Here is a 22,358-nt window from a genome sequence, read left to right as displayed (position 1 = left end):
GGGCTCCCTGAGGTCGGGCCATGCCCGTCACAAAAGATAGGCGACAGCTTCTCTCCTGAGGACTAGACCTCCCTCCTCTGTGCCACATCCCAGAATAAGCCTGGGCACCAAGCAGGCACACAGTATTGCTGGGGTCAGGGTGATGTGGCGAGGGCACTGCCAGAGAGAAAGGAAGCCTTCCTATGGGCCCCAGAAAGGGCAATGAGAGGGCTGGTTTCAGTCCCAAAAGACCGGTCCAGTCCGCTGAGGGCCATCCTGTCGGGAGCTGGCATGCCCTAGCACCATCAGTATTTACTGCCTGATCCTATTTCATAGAAACTCACTGTTTGGGGCTCCAGCAGCCAGGGGGTGGGGTGGGGAGGATGCCCAAGGGGCAGTCCCTTGAGGACCTGTACAAAAGGCTTTCCGCTTGAGCAGGCCGTCTTTAATAATTATAAAGGCACAGGAGTTTAATCCATTTTTGATGTAAGTGCTAATAGCTCTGTGTCCTTCAAGTTCAAAGCAGGCGCATACATGTCACTAATTAGCCAAGCACGGCGCCATTCAGCTTCCTCTCATGTTTCTAATTAGGTCTTTAATAACAAACAAACTCCGACCTTACCAAAAGGCCCCCATTCATCAGACAGCCAAGGAGGGTGGCTGCTTCCCTGTTTATGGTTGCTCTGGGCCGCTGGTCCTATGTGTACATGCCCTTAATCTCAGCCAGGCCTGGCCTGTCCCCGGGGGAAGCAGGAGATCCATCTATGAAGACAAAACCCCCTTCTGCCTGTCCTGGAAGGGTGGAATTCCTGGCCCTGCTGGGAGGAGGACCAGTGGTGGGCAGGAGAGCCCTGGGCTCCAAGGCTGCAGACTAGTGATCCCAGACCAGCTCTCCTGCTTGTTAAAGGAGGCTGGGGCGAGCTGCCTAGCTTGCCTCTGTTTATCTGTTTCTGAGGTAGGGATGCTGGTGACAAAGTCACAGAGATGTTGTGAAGCCCTGTATCTGGCAAGAACCTGGTGGTATTTGAGTCCATGGTTACACAGTGGACTTGCCTGGGGAGCTTAAGTACCACCGAGGCCTGGCCACACCCCGGTAGGTTCTGATGTGACGGATCTACAGTGTTGCCTGGACACTAGGAATTTTAAGAACGCCTCAGGTGATTCTAACATGCAGCTAAATTCAAGAACCACCGAGTTCACATCAGTTCCAGAGCTTACCAACAGACAACAGCTATTAACAGGTCCACCTTTGTTAATGAAAACCATCCAGAGCACCAAACTCTAAAGGGTTAATCAACCACACCCACGGATGGAAATTTGACTACAGAGCATTTTTTTTTTAATGATACACAATTCTGGGGATATTTCTATCCCTCTCATTGCCTTCACACATGAAAAAAAAAAAAATGGCGTGAATGACTTTTCAGATGCATCCCTACCAAGCTGCCTCATCACTTGCCCTGGCTTTCCCTCCAGTCCCTCCTCCCAGATCTTAAGGCACTTTCACTGTCACCCCTTTTGCTCCCAATGATTGGAAAGAGCAGCAATACAGAGCTAGAGCTGAATAGTCCCCAAGAACCCAACAGTCTGAAATCCTTTGCCCCCAGATCAACCAGCCTGTTGCCAGCAGAAGCCAGACTGGAACGAAGTCTTCCTATTCACTGCTCTTCCATCTATGTTCTTATCCTTTTTTTTTTTTTAAAGCCTCTTATCATCCTTATCTGATTAATCCACAAGGCAACTCATCCGTTAGGAAGAGAAAGGGATATAAGGGATGCCTTATATCAACCCTTGAACAACCATGTAACCTTCTAGCAAGTCATTTGCAAGACTGATTTATTTCTCTTCAAGCCAGGTGGGAGGGGAGACATTGAAATCTCAGGGGCTATCTCAGTGGAAAGTTTATAGAGGCTGCTTTATGCACGGAGCTGAACAATCTAGACCCAGAAAAGTCAGTGAGGCCAAGGATACATAGCAAAACTGGGTGAGGGGTTTCCTCCAACACAGGTTCGTGTTTCCTGGCTTTGCTGCTGTGTTTGTGGTCTTTTCTCTGGAGGCTGAGTTGACCCTGCTAGCATCTGTGCCTGACGGACCCCCTGATTCCAGGGCTTCCTGGGTCCCGTGTGTCGGTGAGGCTGAGCCTCTCCTCTTTCCCACAAGGCCAGGAAAACTAACCCTCTGCAGGTTACAGTCAGAAATAACTTTCAGAAAGAGTGGGGAAAGTGGGGCCTGGCAGCCTTTGCCTCCCACAGTGGGTTCTACCACGGGCACACAGGTTTGCACTAATTGTTTACCGCAGACCTGGACAGACCATTTTATTAATATTGATAAGTAACTAGGAACAAAGGGCCACTTTATTTTTAGCTTTCTCTAATTGCGTAGTAATTACTCATCTACAAAACAAATGAACCCCTGCTCGCTGTTGCTATGGTACTAGGAGCTCAGCCTCCCTGCAGGGCGATTGGCCGAGGAACCCGCTGCTCCCGCCTCCGGCCCCTCCCCTCCCAGCCATTGGCTTAAAGCAATGCCCCAGCAACTGGGCGGCCAATCCCCTCCCAGCTCTAGGGCTGGGCTGGGCTTCCCAGCGACCTTCCAGATTCAGTCCTCACAGCTTGCAGGAAGGCATGTTGACTCATCCCTACGGAGAAGTCTGTCTTGCCCAAAGAGGCCCTCCCCTGCTGCATCGCCTAGTTTCCTTCAGGCAGTGGCTAACTTCCTTCAGTTCTGTTTTAGCTAAAGGCTCCTTTCAAATAATTATCTTCAGGCTGTCTCACTCTCACCCGACCACACCTCCTCTGGGCCTCCGTTGTGTGCCTTTGGATTAAAGGATGCAGGGACCAGAAGCCAGATCAGAAATGTCAGGCAAAGCCGGACAGAACCATGAGGTTAAGTCTGCAACAGCAGAAGCAGATGCAAAAAATACAGAAAATGCCTCTTGTGGCCTCCTGTAAATGATTTTGGGTTCTCTCCTCCCCCAAGGAGACGGAGAATTGAGTTGACGGCAGTGGCAGGTTTTTGTTGAGGGTATGTTTCAAAGACGGCAGGACTGGAAGGATGCAGCATCTGCTGACAGTGGTTGAGAGCTCAGGCCTGATGAGACAGATCTAGGCTCAAATCCTGTCCCTACGACAAGCTATCTAAGCCACAGTTTTTAAATCTTAAAAATGGGAATGGGAATCACAGCGTCCATTTCATAGTGCTATGAGAATTAAATGGGATCAGGCAGGTGGACTCAGCACAATACGTGGCTCACTCATAATACATGTGAGTTATTAACATATTACTATAACCATTATTTTATTAAAATTGGCTAAGAGGTGTCTTAGCATTTTATCAACCACTTGCAAGATATCCTTCCCTTAAGGGACCTCCCAGGTGGGTGTGAATTTTGAGATGCTGGCTGGAACCCTCCTATCCATGCCATAGAATAGATTTTGTGGTGGCTCATCCTGACAGATCTAATTCCAACAGCCAATCAAAGCTGTTCAAAAGCATCATTCACCCACCTCCTGTTGTGCAGGATCCCAGGATGGAAAGGGGAGACCTTTTTTATTTATTAATGAGCATCCAGGAACAAAGGGTCCCTTTGTTTTCTGTTTTCTCTAATTGCATGGTAAATACTCATCTATACTAAGAACAGGAAGATTGATGGTTTCTATTGTTGGAGAAGGCAGGCACCCCTCTGAGATACATGAAAAACACCATCCAAAGACTCAACATCCTGCCCTTCATTCAGGAGAACTCACCAAACAGGAAGAGGACTGAGGACACAAGATGCACAAATACAGAAGAGCCAGAGCAAAGGAGGGGGCACCCCAGGGAGGGTTAATCAGGTATGGCTTCCCTGATGGCCTGAGCCAGATTTGAATGCAGGGAGCAAAGTCAAGGACAGAGGGAAACGGACTGGCAGGAAGGATGGATGAGGGCAGTGGCTGCCGAGGGCACAGGAATGGGAACCAATAGCCCCAAGCAGGGAATGGATAACAACTTGCTGGCAGAAGCAAAGGAGAATCACTGGAAACTAAGGTGGACTCTCCCTTATATGGAATGCCCTCCAGGGTCTGTCCTGCTCCCCTCCCCTTGCTCCAGGTCACAAACCCAGCCCCAGCCCCAGGGATTAGGGGTCAGGCTGTTCTCTGTGGGGCCACTGCCAGGTTGATCTTCCTTCGTTGGTTCCAACCTTATGAAGCTCCACTGCCATAAAGAATATGAACCTGCCTCTCCCACCAACATGACTGTATCAATGTGGCTTTCAAAGTCTCCCTCTCCCAGAATCTAGCCTGTCTCTACCTCTTCAAGCTTATACCCTCATTGCCCACTAGACAGCTTCCACTGTCCCCCAACCAGCATGACGTTGAGCCCAGAGTTCATCAGCTAATGGGTAAGAGCAAATGGCCCAGAGCATCTCTTACTGGGCAGCTGTATATGAACATTTATGGAGTGTTTACAATTTCACGGTTTGTCACTTGTCCTTATGCCTTCCGTCTCGTCTCTCTAATCCACCCTGCTGTCAGGCTTGTCTAACATAGACATCTGATGTCACTTCTTGGTTTCTAGTCTCTTTGAGGCTCCCAGGTGCCTGGGTGAATCTGGGCTCTTCAGCTCTGGCTCCACCCAGCTCTCTAGCGTGTTGTCACCCCCACCCCCTGCCTGCCTTGCATTTTATTTCCTAGCCAGAGTGAACCTTCTGTCTGCAGGGCTTCAGAGCCACTCTGCTGTTCTGGTGTCTTTGCATAAGCTGTTCCCCCTGGCTCCCTGGGGAGCTCCTATTTGTCCTGTAGAATTATAAACACTCACTCCCCTGTGAAATCTTCCTTGACTTCCCCGAAAAGCTAATCACTTCCTCCTCTGTACTCCTTCTTCACTGGGCTTAGGCATCACATTGTAAGTACAGGTTAGTCTCCAAGCCAGGCTGGGGGAGCCTCCAGGGCAGGGACTGTGTTCTGTATTCTCTACGAGCTTCCCGGGCTGCGGTGGGCAGCACTGCTCATCTACCCAGCATCATTCTCTCCCCTCACCCTTTGATCAGCACCCAGGTCTTCCTTTGGAAGTCCATCCTTCTTCCCCTGTGTAAGAGTTCTTCAGTTTAGAGGAGATGGATCCCACCCTCAGCGACCTTGGCCTTAGCCAAGAAGCACAAAGTTCTGGACTTCTGCTAGAATTCGGGACCACCTGATGCCCCCTCTTGTTCTAGACAGGGTAGTATGAAGCAGGAACCTGTTGCAGCCATTTTGCCATCACAGGAAACCAACGGAAAGACAATACTGAAACAAGAAAGAGGGCAAAGCTAGGAGAACCGCAGAAAAAGAGGCCTGAATAGTCTGCACACGAAGCTCAGCTTCCAGGATGCCAGCCAGTAAATCCCTTCTAATATTTAACCATGCTGTGCTGGGTTTCCTGATACAGTCCAAAACACCTTGATTTCAGGCCGACGGCAGTGTCTGCCACCTATATTAATAATTAGTGTTGTTAAACACTTAATAAATATCTGCCCATTTGAACTCCATGGCAGATGTGCCCTGGGCCTGGTTCTGAAATCTACATCTGAAAGGCTGGACTGCGAGGTGGCGGCGCATGAGTCTTCAGAGGACACAGAGCTGGCAGCCAAGGCTGCTGGGCTTTCCCAGGACACGCCGCGTCCCCGCAAGTGCAGGGCGTCCGGGCGGCAGGTGAGTTCTTTATGAACAAACATGGTTTCTCCACAGAGTCACTTAAAGGTGGCCAAAGACCTGGGTTCCAGTTCAGGGCCCTTACTCAAAGCCTCGCCCCAGGCAACCAGCTGGGTGACCTTGGATAAGTCACGTCACCATTTTGCAGCAGCCCAGCTTTCTTGTAAAAACAAACATGTAAAAGCAAGCCAAACACTTCTGCCTTCCTGCCTGTCTCATGGGGTAGCTGCAGTCACAGACACGGCACTCTAAGCTCTGCAGAAACACAAGGAGCCGTGATGTGCTCAGGCATGTGCCCCTTTGACGATTCTCACCAACGCGTGGGTTCACTGACTTTCCAGGCTCCCCAGACCCTGCAGTGCCCCCACCCAGCCCAGGGTGCAAGGAGGGGGTCCCTTTGCCCCTCTCTGTTGGGCTCGACACGCTCTCACAGAGCGTCCAAGGGCACCACTTTTCCCACCCCCTCCTCCACACAGCCAGGCTTGGGCTCCAGAGCCAGCCTGAGGGAGGGCCAACCAGCTCAGGGGGCGGGCACGACGCTTCACCCACTGAAAATAATGCCCCTGATTTAGAAGACCATTAACATTCTCCCACTCCATTCACTTTAGGATTAACTTATACTTAGGTCTGGGCTTCGTGGCTAGTCACTAATTGCACCAGAGTTGATTTATCAAGTGTATAGTATTTCTATTACAAAATTATTGATTAGAGCTGATGTATTTTATCCTCAACAGAGTTGGTCCGAAAGCCCTTGGAAAATGAATGAAGCTGAGGTCAGAGGCGGGTAGCTCTGCACATTATTATAAATTCCCTGGGGTTACTGAAATCCAACGCTGGGCTCTGTAGGGAAAGTCCTGGTTCTCCCAGAAATGAGGATTTTAATGACAAACTGAGAAAAAGGGTGCCCTTATCTAGAGTACAAAGCAGTAACTGGGAGATATACGTTCAGGGAAGGTCTTTCGGGGAAGTCTGGTTGTAGCAGCTGGTCCTAATGTCACAGACTTGCTCTCCCTCTGGGCTACTGCGCTGGCTCCATCCCAGAGGGTGTCCCCATGACCCTACCCACAGATGGGCCATCCTGGGGTCACAGCCCCCCGAGGATGCTTGCTGCTGGCACAAAGGAGGCTGCGTGAGAAAGAAGAGATGCCTGCACTGCAGTCCTGTTCCCAGACATCAGCTCCTGCTGATGGAGGCGCAGGACATCCATCTTCAGAAATAAAGGCAGCACAGTGAACCATTTTCCTTTTCACAATGAAGCTGAAAGTGCCAGAAACCAGGCACTGTGGGAAGCAGGGGCTTTCAAGGGGAGGGCTCTAGATTCTCGCCCACTGAGGGCAACAAGTGCTGCCTGTCTTTGGCACAGCACAGACCTTCAATACTCTCTTGTTGAAAACAACGCCTGGGAACCCGGAGGCTAATGCCACAGTCGGTGCAAACAGTGCCCCGATCTCCCCAGTGGCCGGAGGAGTGTGTGGACACCCTCAGTCCCGAACACGTATAAGGCGAAGGACTGCACTGGGGATGTGGAAAATATCCTGAGATAAAAGCAAGGGAGGCCTGAGAGCTACTCTCCCCACCCAGGTGCTTATTTTATTAACTTATTTCTTCTATCCTTGGACTTGAATTTTTCTCTTGTTCATCTTACCTACTTAGGCTGTCCAGCCACAGGGCAGCAAAGCCATTTTCCTAGCAGAGCCAGACCTAGGATTTAGGTCAGTGGAGGGTGGGGCGGAGGGTTCTGCTGTCCCCGCCGCTGTCCCTGCCACTGTCCCCATCCTCTTCTCCTGCTCCCCAGCCCGGGTCAGTCTGCAGCTCCAGCAGCCCTGAAGCCTGACAGTTTGAGACATTTCCCTCAGTTCTGACCACTCCTACCCCATGAAGTCCGGGCCAGAAGGACGGCTCCTCCCCGCGCTCCCTTCCTGAGCCTCGGGGCCCTCGTTCTGCCTGCTGGCTGACTGGCCTGTGCAGTTCAACCCTGCTTCACCCCGACTGGGCCACTGTCCCCAGGGCTGCCATCTTGCAGTTGCTTCACACTCTTCTGGGGACTTCTCAGGCTCTGTGACTTCCTGGGCTTCTGTCTCCCCTGATGATAGATAACTTGCACCCTTGCAGGTTCAGAGCCCGCCTGTGTCCTCCTGAAGCACTAGCTCAGAGCCACCAACCAGCCCGGCTTTAGGCGCAGGTCCAAGGTGGCCACTCCCCCTCCACTTCCATCAACTGACAACAGTTAGGGACATCTCCAAAAGCTCGAAGAGACCTCTGCACTGCCTTATGACTTGTCACCACAAATGGAGGTGACCCAGTGCGTCCAGAGATGACTGATGCACATGCCCTGAGCCGAGGGCAGGGGCTGCAGGGCTGGGAAGTCTTCCTGGGGACACAGAGGCAAACCCTGGCCGCTGCTTTGGACATGACAGGCTCCCTCCCCTCCCCGCTCCTCCTCATGAAGCTGTGCCAATAATCTCCAGACCAGGAATGTCACTGCTCTCACCCCACTTGCCCCGACCCCTTCTCCCTTTACCTTCACCAAGTGCAAGGACAAACGGCGACCTTCCCTAGGACTAAATGCATTCCCTGTCTGCAGACCAAGGATCTCAAGATCTTAACCCTTTTCCCTACCGTATTTCATTTCCCCTCCGACCATGCAGAGAGGGCTACCACCTAGACCTGTCTCCTTGAAGGGCTGGATGTGAACGGGTGAAGGACTCAAGGAGGAGCGGGCTTGGAGGAGCCTTGCTGCTAGGCCCTAAGAAACAGGAGAAGACCTGCTCTGTTTTGAGAACCACATGAGGGGAGACAAGAACAAGGAAGAGCACGAAACTCCTTCCAACCCTGGTTCCACTTTCTTTCGCTCGAGTTGGGCACTGTCCGGAGAGAGCTCAGTTGGGAAGGCTTGAGCTGAGGGTGGTGACCCAGTTCTGGACTGGGGGAGCAGGGAGTGTGAGGGAGGTGGTGGTGGCTGATGGCGAGAACATGGATCCAAGCCCCCTTGGCAACACAGAAAATATGGAGTCCCTTCTCTTCCTGGCTCCCCACACTATCCTCCAGACGGTCGTGCTGTGCCGAGCCGCCCGAGACAAACCCTGTAATATCAACTCAACAATGCACGTTCCACATCTACGGCTACAGCTACCAGTACGTCTACTACAGTGCATGCATTTGTTTCAGTCCCACAGATACAGACAGTCTAAGAACAGGCAGGGGGTGTGAAATGTTTTACTGGACAACAGGTGTTTTGGAGTTGTAACTAATTAAAAAAAAAACAAAAAAAAAACCAAAATCGAAAACAAAAGTGTACAAAAAAAAAGACATTTCTGGAGAGCTGGATATGAGTTTGTTTCTTGAACTGTTTCATCTGAACAAGCAAAAACATGCAAACCAGCTGGTACTAACAGGAAGCTGGACACTGAGAGAGGATTAATAGGTGTGGACAAACCTTCCCGCTGAGCGTGCTCAGAAGAGTGTTTGAGAGGAGGTGTGCAGATCCTAGTGTAAGAGAGGCGGGAAAGTATGCCTCAGAGACACTCTCACCGCAGCCCCAACCAAGCAAGAGAAAAGACAACAGAAACGTGACTCTCACACTCACCACCACCGTCAGGAGCTCATGTCACTAGATGGGAACAAAGCTGGCAAGTGTAAAGTACAGTAAGGGGTCCTGGCTGGGCCGGGGCTGGGCCGGGGATGGGCCGGGGCTGGGCCGGGGATGGGCTGGGGCCGGGGATGGGCCGGGGCCGGAAGCTCTAAGACTGATACACCCATGATGCCACCCAGAAATCAAACAGCCTGGAAATCCGAACCATCTCCCTCCCCTGTTGGTGGGGGGGAGTCATTTGCCAAACTGGATTTAGGTTTAGGCGGGACATGATGGGGCCACTGGAACTGAATGAATACGATCAAAATAAACAAACAAAGTCTCGACTGAGCACAAGAAAAGATGATGTTTCAAACTTCCAGGTGAAGGTAAAAGAAAAGTGACACTGATAGTGAAGTCATCTAGGAGTCGCTGGGACATCCCCTGGGGGTCACCTGAGCCCCCTCACCTCAGGTCCGGGTTGAGTTGGGAGCAGGGAGGTGGGCTGGTCCACAGGAGTCGGTCGGCCGAGGTGACCCGGGGACCTCTGACCCTGACCCCAGAGCCCTGACGGTGCTGTTGCCAACCTGAGCGAAGTCAAAGCTGCTTCCCACCCCAGCCTCTGCAGGGGCTTCCGCTCAGGAAGCTCCCTCAGCATGTCCTAATGAGGGAGGGAAAAACCACACAAAACTGGGAAGCTAGGCAAAAATGGAAGTGAGAAGAGGGCCTCCCATAGGACGCCTGAGCCCCAAACCAAGCCCGAGAGCCCCTGGGGAGCAGAGGCCCCATGTCCCACAGTTCACAGTCTGCTGCCAGGTTCATCAGGGGGCCGAGCTCAAGGGCGGTACGCCGCAGACTCCCTGAACCAGCTCCCCGCTAGGAGAGAATGCAGTTGAACTTGTGATACCCTCCAGCAGCCCAGGCTGCTTGCTCTGGGGTGGGGGGTCAGGGGGAAGGGGCTGAAGGGTCATCCCCCTCCCCTGGGGAGCAGCTGGGATGGGTGGGGCAGGGCTGCAGGAGCGGCTGAAGGTAGAGCCCGGCATTAGCCCTCAGTGAACCCCCGCTGGCCTGGGCTTACTCACCCAAGTAAGTCTGGGCAGCCCCTCACATACATGCCAAAATGCCACCCAGGGGCCACTGGGACAGGTAAATAACTGCCCAACCTGCCAGACTTGGGGTCCAGATCATTTTCTAGAAGGAGGGAGGGAGACAGAGAGGGAATAGTCCTTATAGGCCAAAATGCACTAAGAGAAAGACAGGCAGAGATCACTTTTCCCCAGCCTTGTAACCCTGTCCAGGTCCAAAGCAGGTGGGGTGGGTGGTGGCCAGGCTACCCTGTCTACATGTGGGCAGGTGTCATCCAGCCAGGGCGGTGTTCTGACTTTGGCAGGCACAGCCGGGTCACCGGCCTCCAGCCCACCCAGGCAGCACTGTGGGGTGCCCTGTAGCTTCCCAGCCAAGCCCGCACCTGGGGTGGGCACCTCAAGGTTGAGGATTTACTCCTTGCATTAACCCAGGCTGCTGTGGGCAGGGGGTCTGGGAGCACACTCCTGAACAGAATTCACTAACAGTGCAGTGATGAGCATGGCTGACCTAGAACGGCCTGTGGGAGACTTCTCTCACGATGGAAATGGCTACAAATAAAACACCACTGATCCTGAAAAAAAAAAAGCGTGGTTGGAGATGGCTCTGACCCTTGGGGTTAGGAGTTAGAGGGGATGGTGGGACTCCCGCCTGGCTCTGGGGGGTCTGTGAGAGGGTGGCGGTGGCCGAAGTGGGGCACAGACCCTGGGGAGACCATTCAGACTCACAAAGAACCCCATGCTGCCCTTTAAACTTGCCATGAAGTCAAGGAGAATGGGGGTGGGGAGAAAGGCAGGGTTAATTTCGGGTTAAAGTTTAGTTTCATAATCCAAGTTACAGTAAGAAAGAAACTGAACGGAGAAAACAACAACCAACAACACTCAAAAATCTCAAGAGTTTTCTTTCTGTCATCCCCCCTCCAGGCACAGGTAGGACAGAGGCTCATTTGGACTGATACCAAAAAGCGCTCGAGTTAAAAAACCAAACGGAACAGGGAGACACGAGGCAGCTGTGCAACCTGCCCCCAGGGCAGGGGGACCAAGGGACACTGGCCAGAGGGCCGGTGGGGCCTTGGGAGGTGGGCTGGGGCAGGCAGAGGCTGAGGAAAGGCACCCGGCGCTCCGGCCCCCCCAGCTCTCTGGCTAACTGGCCCTCAGCAACCCCTGAGAATCCCCTGGCCCCTCCAAACAATCCCCCAGTGGGTGACTCAGGGGAGTGGGTCCTTTGTAGCTCGAGGCAGTGCCAGTTTGCATGGAACGGATTTTTACTGATGTTTCTAAAGGGCCTCACTGTGCCAGTCTCTTACCGCCGAGGGTGGGGGGCTTTTTGGCATTTGCCCTTTGGACTTTTAATGTCCCACTTCCTGGACCCTCATCAGCACCTCCCTTCCCTGACCCTCCTCTTGCTGTAGCCCTGTTACATCAAGCTAATGGCTTCCCTGGGTGCTCCAGCACCCTGGCTGCGGGGTGTTGGGGGAGAGCTGCAAACCAGGGCTCCTTGGTTTAGGAGGACTAGGTCCCTCAGTGGCCGGGGTGGGTCAGGGGAGGTCAGGAGGCCTCCCTGGTGGCCCAGCACACAGCGGAAGCCCTGCTTGCTTAGGAAGGCAGAGAGCACTGGGGGGAGATGGACAACAGCCCGGGTCCAGCCTGACTCCACAGTGCCGCTGGGAAAAGGTTCCCACCTCGCCCCAGGAGGTCCAGTCCCCCTAAAGGGTTGGATTTGGAGACCACAGGACCGGGACCACCTCATGGGAGGGAGAGCCCCGATTCCCTTGGCAGCTGGAATCCAGGAGCTCTCTGGTATCTGCTAAGAAGAGTGTCTGGGATGCCGAGGGGGCTTCGCGAAGAGCAGCTCTGCTCCCTGGGGTCAGGGGCGGCCCTATGTCTGACCCTCGGGGACTTGGGGGTTAGCCGCAGCAGCAAGCCACCTGGTGAGGGCAGCAGGGCCGAGAGGGCAGGCTGCTCCAATGCCAGGAACACATGGATGGGCTCTGAGCTTCCCTTCACGACCTAGAACTTCTCTGGCTGGGTCAGAGATGCAAGGCAGGGGGCCGTGTGAACCAGCAGAAGCCAGGGAGGGAAAGGACCACGGGTGCCCTGAAGCCAGCTGTCAGGTGAAGGGGCTGTCCAGAGTCAGAAAGAAACTCCTTTTCCTTTTTTCAGTGAGAGAATAATCCTCTACCTTTGGTTTGCAGTCCCGTGGCTGAGCCCTGCGGGGGGCTGCCCTGGGTGGCAGGGCCTGGCCCGCGCTTCCCTGCCCCCACCCTCCGGGCTGTGGTGAGAGGAGTGGACAGACGCAGCCACACAGATCCAACAGGGCCTTTACCTTCCCCTGCACACTGGGCATGCCTGGGAGCCGCCTGTCCCGTACACCTTCCTACCTGAGCCTCTTGCCGCCGCCACCGCCGCCGCTGCCACTGGTCCGTAAGCTGCTGCCGGGAAGCCTGGCGGAGAGAGAGGAGCTGGGTGAAGGAGGGTCCCGGGAGCCAGCCACATCGCACCGGCCGCGCTCCCCATCCCCAACACAGAAGACAGGAGTGGGAAGGGAGGTCCACGGGTCGGCTTTTAGGAGGGACACAGGTCAGGGGCTCTCAGGCTTCTGGAAGGCACAGCGTCTTTAGGTGCGTTTGAGTCTCACACGCCTGTCACCCTAGAAACTGGTTCTGGAAGGCACACCGAAATAATGGAAGATTAGGAGGAACATCTCTTGAGAGTGGGGCGAGCTCCTGGCTGGCCCTTTGTGGGCACCTGGCGATTCCCCAGGGCTTGTCCAGAGCCTGGGGGCTCCAAGCCTGGCCAGGTCACAGGCAGCCCTGAGCCCCAGGCAGGAGGCCCTTGGATGGCCTCTTGATACAACAGCCGCCTTGGCCAGGAGATGGCTCAAGTCCAGCTGTTCTCCTGAGGCTCTGCAGGTCTGCTCGGCCATCTCGGCTCCAGATCTTCCTGTCAGCAGCGTCACGGCCCCAGGCCTAAGAGCAAACCCTTCTGGGGGTCCAGCTGTGGGAGGAAGTGTGGGGTTTTGGGGACCCCACGGCTCCTGAGGCACATTACAGGGATTTAGATCTGGCTCTTCGGTCTGAGTGCCACCGTCCCAATCAAGCTGGCATGGAAGGGTCTCCCAGGGGCCTTGATCAAGCCCTTGTGCTATCTAACAGTGCACCAGGTGGCAAGGCTGGCCCAGCAATGGGACCAAACGTCAGAAGGACAAGGTGACCCGGTGCGGCTGCAGAGTGTCCAGGTGAAGGAAGAGTCCCCTCCCCTGGGCTTCTCTCGGTCACTAGCATGTGCACACACAGTCACGCCCCAGGAGACACACACAGCCATGCTCCCCCAGACGTGAACAAACCCCCTCTGCCTTCCAGGCGGACACCTGGCAACCTGATCCCAAGACCAATTTCCAGTGACCGTGGTTTTAAATGATGTGCCAGAAGCCAGCAGCAAACCAACAGCCCCCCAGAGGGTCTCAGCCTTGGCCACTGAGCCTTCCAAACACAAGAACTGCTACAGGACGAGGGTGTGGAACATGCACCTTGGAGAGTGGGGAGCAGGGGAGGATAGAAAGGAGAGAGAGAGAGAGAGAGCCGTCCCCCAAACACAGCAAACTAGAAGCCCACTAAACTCTAAGACTATCGTCCTAGCTACATGGAACTACTGGGGAGAAACAAAGTGCAACAGGGAACAGAAGGAGCTATTCTAAAAAACGTCAGGCTAAGCTACTTCAAATGCCAATGAAAAGAGACATACTTGCATTTAAATATGGTAATAGGGCTGTTGAAGGGGGAAAAAGAAAGATCCAGGTGAAATAAATGTACACGGCAATGACCCCTGCCGAGACCGAGGAAGGGACTCCCCCACCGAGTCCTCTCCCCATTTCTTCCAGGCAGATTCTAGATTTCTGAAGATGTGGGTGCCTGCGGAAAGTGCTGAAGGAAAATAAGGAAGAAGTCAAGTTATTTCTCCCCGTCCCGAATGTTTATACCGGGGGACCCTGAGGGAGGAGGCAGCGGCAGGCGGGGGTCAGAAGGGAGGTGTTTATTCTTTCGCGCTCTCTCACCTTGCACTCAAAACAGGTTTCATTGGAAGCATGAAAAGGTGGTGGGAAGAGAGAGGGGAAAGAACTGGGGGAGGGGAGTTTAGTGAATTAAAAAGAATTTTAACAAAAGGTCTATTTTCTGGAGTTGAGTGCATTTTGGACAAAAAAGTCCAAGAGAAAGAGGGAAGGGAAAAAAAAAAACCTCATCCAAGAAAGGAAACACATTATCCTTAATCTCAGATAAAGGCTCAGACACTGCTACGGGCTGGAATTTAATCTCAACCATCAAAACGGGGCTAAGCGGGGTGACAGGCGTGAGAAGAGGGGGTGGGGGAGCAAGGGAGGAGAGCCATCCGGCGTGCCCAGGACAGGGGAGGCAGCCCTCACAGCACCGCTCCAGAGACACTGGGCATCTGAGACAGTAAGCACCCCCGTCCCTGCCCCAGCCTGGCCTCCTTGGGCATCTCCTGCGGGGAGGAGACAGCGATGTACCAGCGTCCTGTATATCGGGCTATCTTCCTGACCCACCTGCCTAGCGCCCTGCCATCCCCCTCCTGTCCTGTTAGGCTATCCAGCCTCACTGGTCACCCCAAATGTGTTCTCCAAATGACCTGGCAGATAAACTCTTGATGTTATTTCCAAGGCCAATGGGCTCTCCATGGTGGCGGGGCTTCTTGGGGATGCATGAGCACAGATCCAGGAAAGGGGTGAGTGTGTATGTTGGGGTGCACTGGGGCTGCCCCAGCGAGGGGCTGTCACAGACCTAAAGCTGTCCCGATGGAGCCCAGCCTGCCTCCAGGACAGCAGGAGGGACCTGAGGACCAGGAGCTCCCAGGGATGGACCTGGAAGAGCTGGAAGAGCAGGGAGGTTCTGTTCTCAGCATCTCTCCCCAGGCCCTCGGGAGCCAGGGATCACCTGGGACAGGCTCTCTTTCGGGAAACCTCTCCTATTTTATTTTTGAAGGGATGGGGGTCCAGGCAGCCAAGGAGAGAACTGCCCTTGGCAGGGTATTCAAGGGAAGACCTCGGGGAATTAGGCAAGTCTGGCAGGGCTCAGGGCTTCTCACTGGGGCTGAGGCCCACGCCAGCAGTGGCTGAGCCCTTGGTCCATGAGTGCCCATGGCCGCCCTAGCTCCCTCGACTGCCCAGATGACCAGCCCCGCTCTGCAGCTAGGAACATGGAGAGGGGGCTCCTCCTCAACACAGCCTGTCTGGCCAACGCATGAAGAGGGCAATTAGACTTCTCCCTATGAGGCAGGTTAGCCCAACAGCCAAGTGCACAGACACGGAGCCTGTCTGGGTTCAAAGCCTGGCTTGGCCACTTACACCATGCGACTGTAGGCAAGCTGCTTCTTAACCTTTCTGTGCCTTGACGTCCCCATTTGTAAAAGAGATGCCGACAGTCGTCAGGGATTAATATACGCAAGATGTCCGCCAGGAAGGATGCTTAAATGAGTGTCAGCTGTCACTTTGTTGAGGCCATCAGGTCTCTGTCCAGCCATCAGCCTTGCCTTCAAGACAGGACTCTCCTCCATGCAGGGCTACTCCACTTTCTCTGTGGTGGGCCGCATGGTCAGAGGGTCGTACGCACACAAGAGCCCTGAATCCCTACTGGTAACAGTGGTCTGTAATCCTCCGTAACGTCCCAACTTCATGATGTCTTTTCAGTGGGGCTACATTTCCATACCCGATTTAGAACACGTGTTCTGTTCATCTCGATAACAACTGGGCCAAGCTGAGTGGCGTGGCCCTAGGTGCCTAATACCTCCCACTTCTTAGTAATAAATCAGGCAGAAAGGAGAAAAATGTTTTGCTAGTAGGAACCTCAGGGCCTGACAGCTAGCGGCTGCCTAGCTGGGAACTTCCGTCTTAGGAAGGTGGTACACTCCTTCTCCTAGGGAACCTTGCATTCCAGAAGAGGATACCTGGGGAGGGCAGAATGTAGCACTGATGGTGGAATTCCAGGCCCGGGCAGGTGCCACACCTCGTAGGAGCTGTCATTCAGGCCCAAAGATCCAATCTGTCCAGTCTGGAGCACCTCTGCCCCACCAGTGGGATAACAGAAGGATCACGGAGCTTGGCATGGAAGTCCAGCTGCCGGCCCCAGCTGCCCCTGCCTTGCTGTGCAACTTGGGGAATATGTTTCACTTCTCTGGGCCCCGAGTAACCAACTCCTGTCTCCTGCAAGGAGGTTAGGCCAGAGGACTTCTGAAGTCCCTTCCCCTCTGAGCCTGCATGAGACTGTCTTCTTGGTGTCAAGACAGTGACAAACTTAAGTCCCTTTGTCACTGGAAAGCAGTGCCTCTGGGGTTGGCACTATCACACCTCTGGGGTCAGTAACTCATCTAAGTGAAAGCTGTCGCCATCCCACTGACAGTGGATGAGACGTTTCTCTGGCCTTTGTGGAGTTGTGAGACTTCACTACAAATCAGAAGTCATCGGCACTTTTGGTTTTTTTGAGAATTATATGACACCAAATCTACTTTTTTTCTGCTTCTGTGGCACTTACCAGTTTCAGTCTCACCTAAACAGTTATTTTCACGTATGCATTTATTCCTCTTGCTGGGTGGCAAATTCTTCTAGGGCGGGGACTGAGGACCCACTGTGGACCTAGCCCAGAGTCTGCCCTGCAAAAGAGCCTCATGGAGCATTAGCTGACGATGGTCAGGATGCCCTGAGGCGGTGGGTGAGAATCAGGGCTGGGAGGCACGGCTCTGGGGAAACTGCAGCTGAAAGGCAGCGCTGCCCGCGTGTTTAGCTGTCTCTACTCCCGTGACCCTCCACCCCAGGGACCACAAACTCAAATGCCCACAGAAACAGACCAGGAGCATAATTAACCCAGGAGGAGGCACCAGGCTATGGCCAACAAGAGCACCCTGCTCTAATGGACCGATTCCCTACTCCTGGCTGCTCCCTGGACCACCCGGGGAACTTTCACAAATGCTTGAGGCCTGGGTCCCAGCCCTATAGATACTGATTTCTCTGGTCTGGGGTGCAGCCTGGATGGGGGATCTTTAAACACTCCCCAGGTGATCCCGGTGCACAGCCAAGGGTGAGAAGCTTTGTTTGAAAGGCTTTCAAAAATTTTAAAAACTTAGATCGCGGCACACATCTGCACAGTCTATCACTCCGCTACCCAGTGGAAGGAAACACCCTCCTGAGAATGCAGTGGTCAATCTGATTCTTGTGACTATCCTTCACAGCAGGGGGTCTCTACCCTGGCTGAGGGAGCTTTAACACACAAAGGATCAGGTGGGGCCCGAGACTCCACCTTTTAAAGACCTTCCAGGTGATTCTGAGAACCACCAGAGAGGCACAGAATCCTTGATTTAGAGGAAGCCTTGGGGTGTCCGTGGTTTTTAGTAAACGCTGAAGGGTCCTGCTGTCCTGTCTGCTGCGGGGTTCTAGGTCACCGGCCTCCCATCCTCTCTCCTTCCTGGTAGGAGAAGATGCGGCCTGGGAGTGAATCGCCTGGGATAGGGTTCTGGCTTGGTCACTAGTTAGTTCTGTGACCCTGGATGAGTGAATCCTGAGTTTCCTTATGCTTCCAGTAGGGCTGTGATTTTTGGGGGGAATCTTATAAAACACTCATATTGTGCATTAGGATCCCAAATGTCCATTAGGAAAGACAATTTTCCCTAGTTGTGCTTGCTTAAAGCACTCTCCGCCCCCTTTCCAGGCACGCCCTGCAGCTCCCCCACCAGCAATTTCTATGGATGGTTCAGTCTTGGCTTAAACCCAACATCACTTTACTGAATCAAACACTAAAACATCAGCATCCTAAAGAAGAAATTATCACCCAGAACGTAGGAAACATGTCCTAGAAAAGTTCAGAAATGCCACCATCTGTCATTCTGGCTGGCCTAGGACCCTCTGCACCTCCTAGGCAGGACTGCCTGGTGGGACAGGGCTAGTTCTTTTAAGGGCAACCCATAGCTTTGTCATCTGTGCAGAGAAACAGAGTGGAGGCTGCAAGTGGGTGAGGAGGGGAAAGCTGGATGACGCGTTTCTGGAGCGGGAGGACCCGGGGGTGCAGATCAGAACAGAAGGCCTGAAGAGCAGGGGCGATGGGGAACCAAAGGGCACGGTGACATGCTCAAACCGTGAAATTCTGCTGCAAAGGAAGCTGGTATATGTTCATTTGGAAAAACAAAAAGCAAACCCCCCTTTAAGTTCCTGGCATTCAGAATAGGAGTCTGATCTCCACACACCATTTCAGGAGCAAACCTGACATTCTCTGAGGACACTCAAGGCGTCTTCCCACGGAGACGCCGGACAGAGGCGAGGGCTGCAACCTGCTGCTGGGGCAGGGCTGCTGGAGAGAGTGTGGGCTGGAAAGACTCACCCTCTGCTGGGAAAATGAGTCACTTGGGACCTGGCTAATGTCCCCTGGAGAGGGAGGCAGAGAGGCCAGAGAGAAGGCCAGGCCGCCTGCTGGGAGAAGGGGTGGGGAAGGGGCTGCAGTTCGGACCTGGTCCCCCATCTCCCCGCTTACCTAAGGAAGGTGAGAGGCTCCGGGGTCAACAGCCCCAAGGGTGTTGGCACCCACAGCGGAGGAACAGCACAAAAACTGCCCTACGTCACTTTTAAATCAATTGCTATTTAGCTTAATTAAAAAAAAAGTATGTAACTCTAGATGCTTCAGTGGGGAGAAAGGCAAGATACAATGGCCACGTGAAACCTCTGTGAGGTTTTATAGTTTGGTTGTCAGAGAGCCTCCATTTGGATAAAAGGGGTTGTGGACACATGAGAAGAGAAGTCAGGGAGCTGCCTTTAGAAATGACAAGAGAGTTCCCAGAAGACGCAGGCGCAGAACCAGGGCACCAGGCCAGAAGCGGAGGCTGTGCACACTTGCCTGTAGATTCTTCCAACTCAGGTGCGTAGGGAGCAAAAGAAAGCGCCTGCCATCACGGAGCCCTGAGCCCCACAAGAGGGGTGAGGCCACGCCTACCCCCGCTTTGCCTCTTCTGACCACCTCCTTGGTGACTGCTTTTGCAGCTCGGGAATGGGCTTTGGTCCCAACCCGGCCTGACTCCCAGCTCAGAGTGTGGAATCGAGGGCAGGAGGTGTGCAGAGTTGCCTGGCCTTAGGTGCTGCTTGCTGGGGTCCTGGGCTCTTTTGGGAGGTGGGAAGCAGAAAGCTCTCCCTGGGGACTCTCGCTGGGCATCCTTCTCCAGGGGCCTTCCTACCTTGTGACAGACAGTCAGGGCCCTTGGTCCCCTCGCTCACCTAGAACTTCTGCAGAGATCTACGTCGGAGCCCTTCTAATTCTAGACCAGTTGTCAGCCCCTCATCTGCTCAATAAACACTCACTGAGCACCTGCTCCACGCCAGGCACCGTTCTAAGCACTGCGGACATCGTGGTGAACTAAACACACACATTCCCTGCCTCAGAGCTTCCGGTCACTAGCCCCTGATGGGAAAGGGGGCTCCATCTGTGGGACCAGGCTGCACAGAAACCAGTGCCCTGGGAAGGAGGGGAAACTGGCTAATGAGAAGCAGGACCTCGGGCTGAAGGGGAGCTGTGGCTCACCCGGCCAGGGAGAAGAGGGCCCTGCCTCGGACCCACCGAGCTTGTAGCCGGGCCTCTCAGTGTGCGCTTTGGGGTCTTCTCATAGCTGAGCTCAAGACCTGGCTGTGGCTACAGCACATCCTGCTTGGAGAGGGTCAGAAGACTCAGTCCTATGGGACGATGGAGTGCTTCCAGTGGCCATTCCAACCAGTTCTTTCCTCCAAGACCCAGGAAACAAAAGCAAAGGGAATGGAGGTATTCCCATGGCTATGATCTTGACCTCGCCCTCAAAGGTCTCACCAACTCCATTCAATTCACCAAGCTAGGCTCTGGCACATGTGACCAAGACAGAGATCCCTCAATATTCTTTTCAGTTAGGACCCATCAAGTTGGGGCAAAACCTTGCCTTCCTGAGCCCTAGAGAGTTCTAGCTTTGCTCATCCTTGGTCCAACCATCTGGGGCCTTGGGGACAAGGCAAGGTTTCTCTGCAGTGCTGGCCAGAAGACCAGCATCAGGACTGGCTGACACATTACAAGTGCCTGCACTGGCTCCTGGCCCTCGGAGGACACTTTGTTTGGCATCACTGTCCTTCTAGCAAGAGCGAGAATGGCCACAGGGAGTTCCCTGCGAAGCCATCCTTGCTGCTCTGTGCCAGCAGTCTGTGGTCCTGGATAACCCAGGGACACCTATGTGCCCACAGAACAAACATGAGCCTGTCCGAGCCAAGACCAAGGCACTTCAGACTGCAGTTTCTAAGGGGACATAGCAAACTATTTTGAGAGTTTCTCCTTCCCTCCTGCACCTCTTTTCCCTGCTCACTCATAAAACTGCAGTTTCTGCTTTTGAGCAGGAGGAGCTCTCTCTCCTCTCCCCGGACCCCCGACTCTCTTGTACCTGTCCGTTCCTCCTCCACCCATCCACCCTTTGCACATTCAACACAGAGTTATCAGTACGTGCTGCATCACAGCCCTGCCCAAGATGCCAGGGGCACAGTGGTCCACCAGCAGCGAGACACGCCCCTGCCTTCTAAGGCGCGTGTTAGGAACACACCACTCTCCCACCGACCACCAGTGGGTGTCAGGACAAACCACTGCTCTGACTGTTGGTCTTTCTAGAGCTCACTGTGCAGATAGCTTTTCACACTTCTCCCTGCTCTCAAAATTTCAGATGTCCAACTGGCACTTAAAGAGTCAACATCTGGCATCCTCATAGTCTCTCTTGCCGAGCTGTTTAACTCTTGGGACTTCCCACTCTGTCTGTTTCCCCCGGCTTCATCCTTTATTGGCCTTTGAGAGGGCTCTGCCCAATTCCAAACACCAGCCCCATAGCACCCACCTCTGAGGACCAGGACAGCAAATGCCGAAGTCTTGAGCACAACAAGACTTGCTGAAAGGCCCCAGGCTCCCCACCTTGGCCCCATCACTAGCTCAGTGAGTAAATGAACATCTGCGATCTCAAGTTCCCTTCCCCGAAAATGCAGACTCCATCACTTTTTGACTTCTGATAGGCTCTCTTAGGTGTTGAATTGGGCACTGATTGGTGGACCATGGGGTGGTCAGGGGGTCTTAGGGTTGACCCTGGGGGGGGGGGGGCGGTGGGAGGCACTCTAGGGGCTCAAGGTAGCTATTTACCAACCAGTACAGAAATAATGAAAAATTTTCACAGCCATCAGACCCTGCCACTGTACTCCATCCTGAGGTGAAAAGGTGAAGGGTGGAACCTTCTCTGTGCCTTCGTTTCCTTACCTTTACAATAGATGAGATGATGGGAAAATGAACATTACACTGGTGATGGTAACAGCCAAGAAGCCATCTTTCCACACCATCATCTCGGTGAGCCCTCTCGGCACCCCACCGGGAAGACGTTACTAGCCCCATTTAACAGGTGAAGGACTCGAGGTCCAGAGAGGTTAAAGGAAACAGTGCACAATGTGCTAAAAGCCAGGTGGCAAAAAGCCCACCTCCCACACCCACTGGCTGTGCAACCCAAGACAGGGTACGTAAATCTACCCCCCTCCCCCGTAAGCGCGGTTAACGACCTCCTTGTAGGGCTGCAGTGAAACTCAATGAGATCACAGCGCTGGAGCCCCGTTATCTGGCACTGGGGAAGCTCTCGGTAAGTGGAATCGTAATTTTTATTTCTATTTTTATTATTATTGCCCAAGGTAATAAAAGTAGCGTAGTCTTCCTATTCAAAAATCCTATTAATTCACATGACATTTCACATCCAAAGGGCTTTAACAGATAACATTTATAATTTGCTTGTGAGTGATAAGGGTACATTTTATCTGAAGTGCAAGTTTTAACTTGGGTGGGTCATGTGACGGCAGGAGGCGAGGGGCTCGCAGGGGCTCAGGGAAGGCTTGGCTGGGGTGGCCTGGGACGTGGTGAGCACAGCGGTGGACGTGGATCCTGGAACCCTGCCCTTGGACTTGTTGAGCTCCTCTCAGCTTCTCCAGGAAGGGCCCAGATCCTTCATCTGAGTGGGCTCCTGCTCTTTCTTTGTTCCAAC

The 22,358-nt window shown here is 53.7% G+C and overlaps 1 protein-coding gene across 10 annotated transcripts in view; it reads right to left on the bottom strand.

Annotated features, from left to right (window-relative positions):
- MSI2 (musashi RNA binding protein 2) overlaps positions 1 to 22,358 on the bottom strand; it is a 379,910-nt gene that overhangs the window by 17,701 nt on the left and 339,851 nt on the right. For 4 of the 10 annotated variants that reach the window (XM_064494953.1, XM_064494954.1, XM_064494957.1 and 1 more), the window contains 2 exons: positions 14,046 to 14,069; positions 12,683 to 12,745 (listed from right to left, as the gene is read on the bottom strand). In XM_064494953.1, coding sequence (XP_064351023.1) covers positions 12,683 to 12,745; positions 14,046 to 14,069 — 87 coding nt within the window. Of the gene's footprint in view, positions 1 to 9,084; positions 9,135 to 12,682; positions 12,746 to 14,045; positions 14,070 to 22,358 lie in introns of all 10 variants that reach the window. The other 6 variants (XM_064494955.1, XM_064494959.1, XM_064494958.1 and 3 more) reach the window with 2 other exon arrangements.

The sequence above is a fragment of the Camelus dromedarius genome, chromosome 16, assembly GCF_036321535.1.
Source record: "Camelus dromedarius isolate mCamDro1 chromosome 16, mCamDro1.pat, whole genome shotgun sequence".
NCBI lineage: Eukaryota > Metazoa > Chordata > Mammalia > Artiodactyla > Camelidae > Camelus > Camelus dromedarius.
This window is presented reverse-complemented; position numbering and strand designations above follow the sequence as displayed.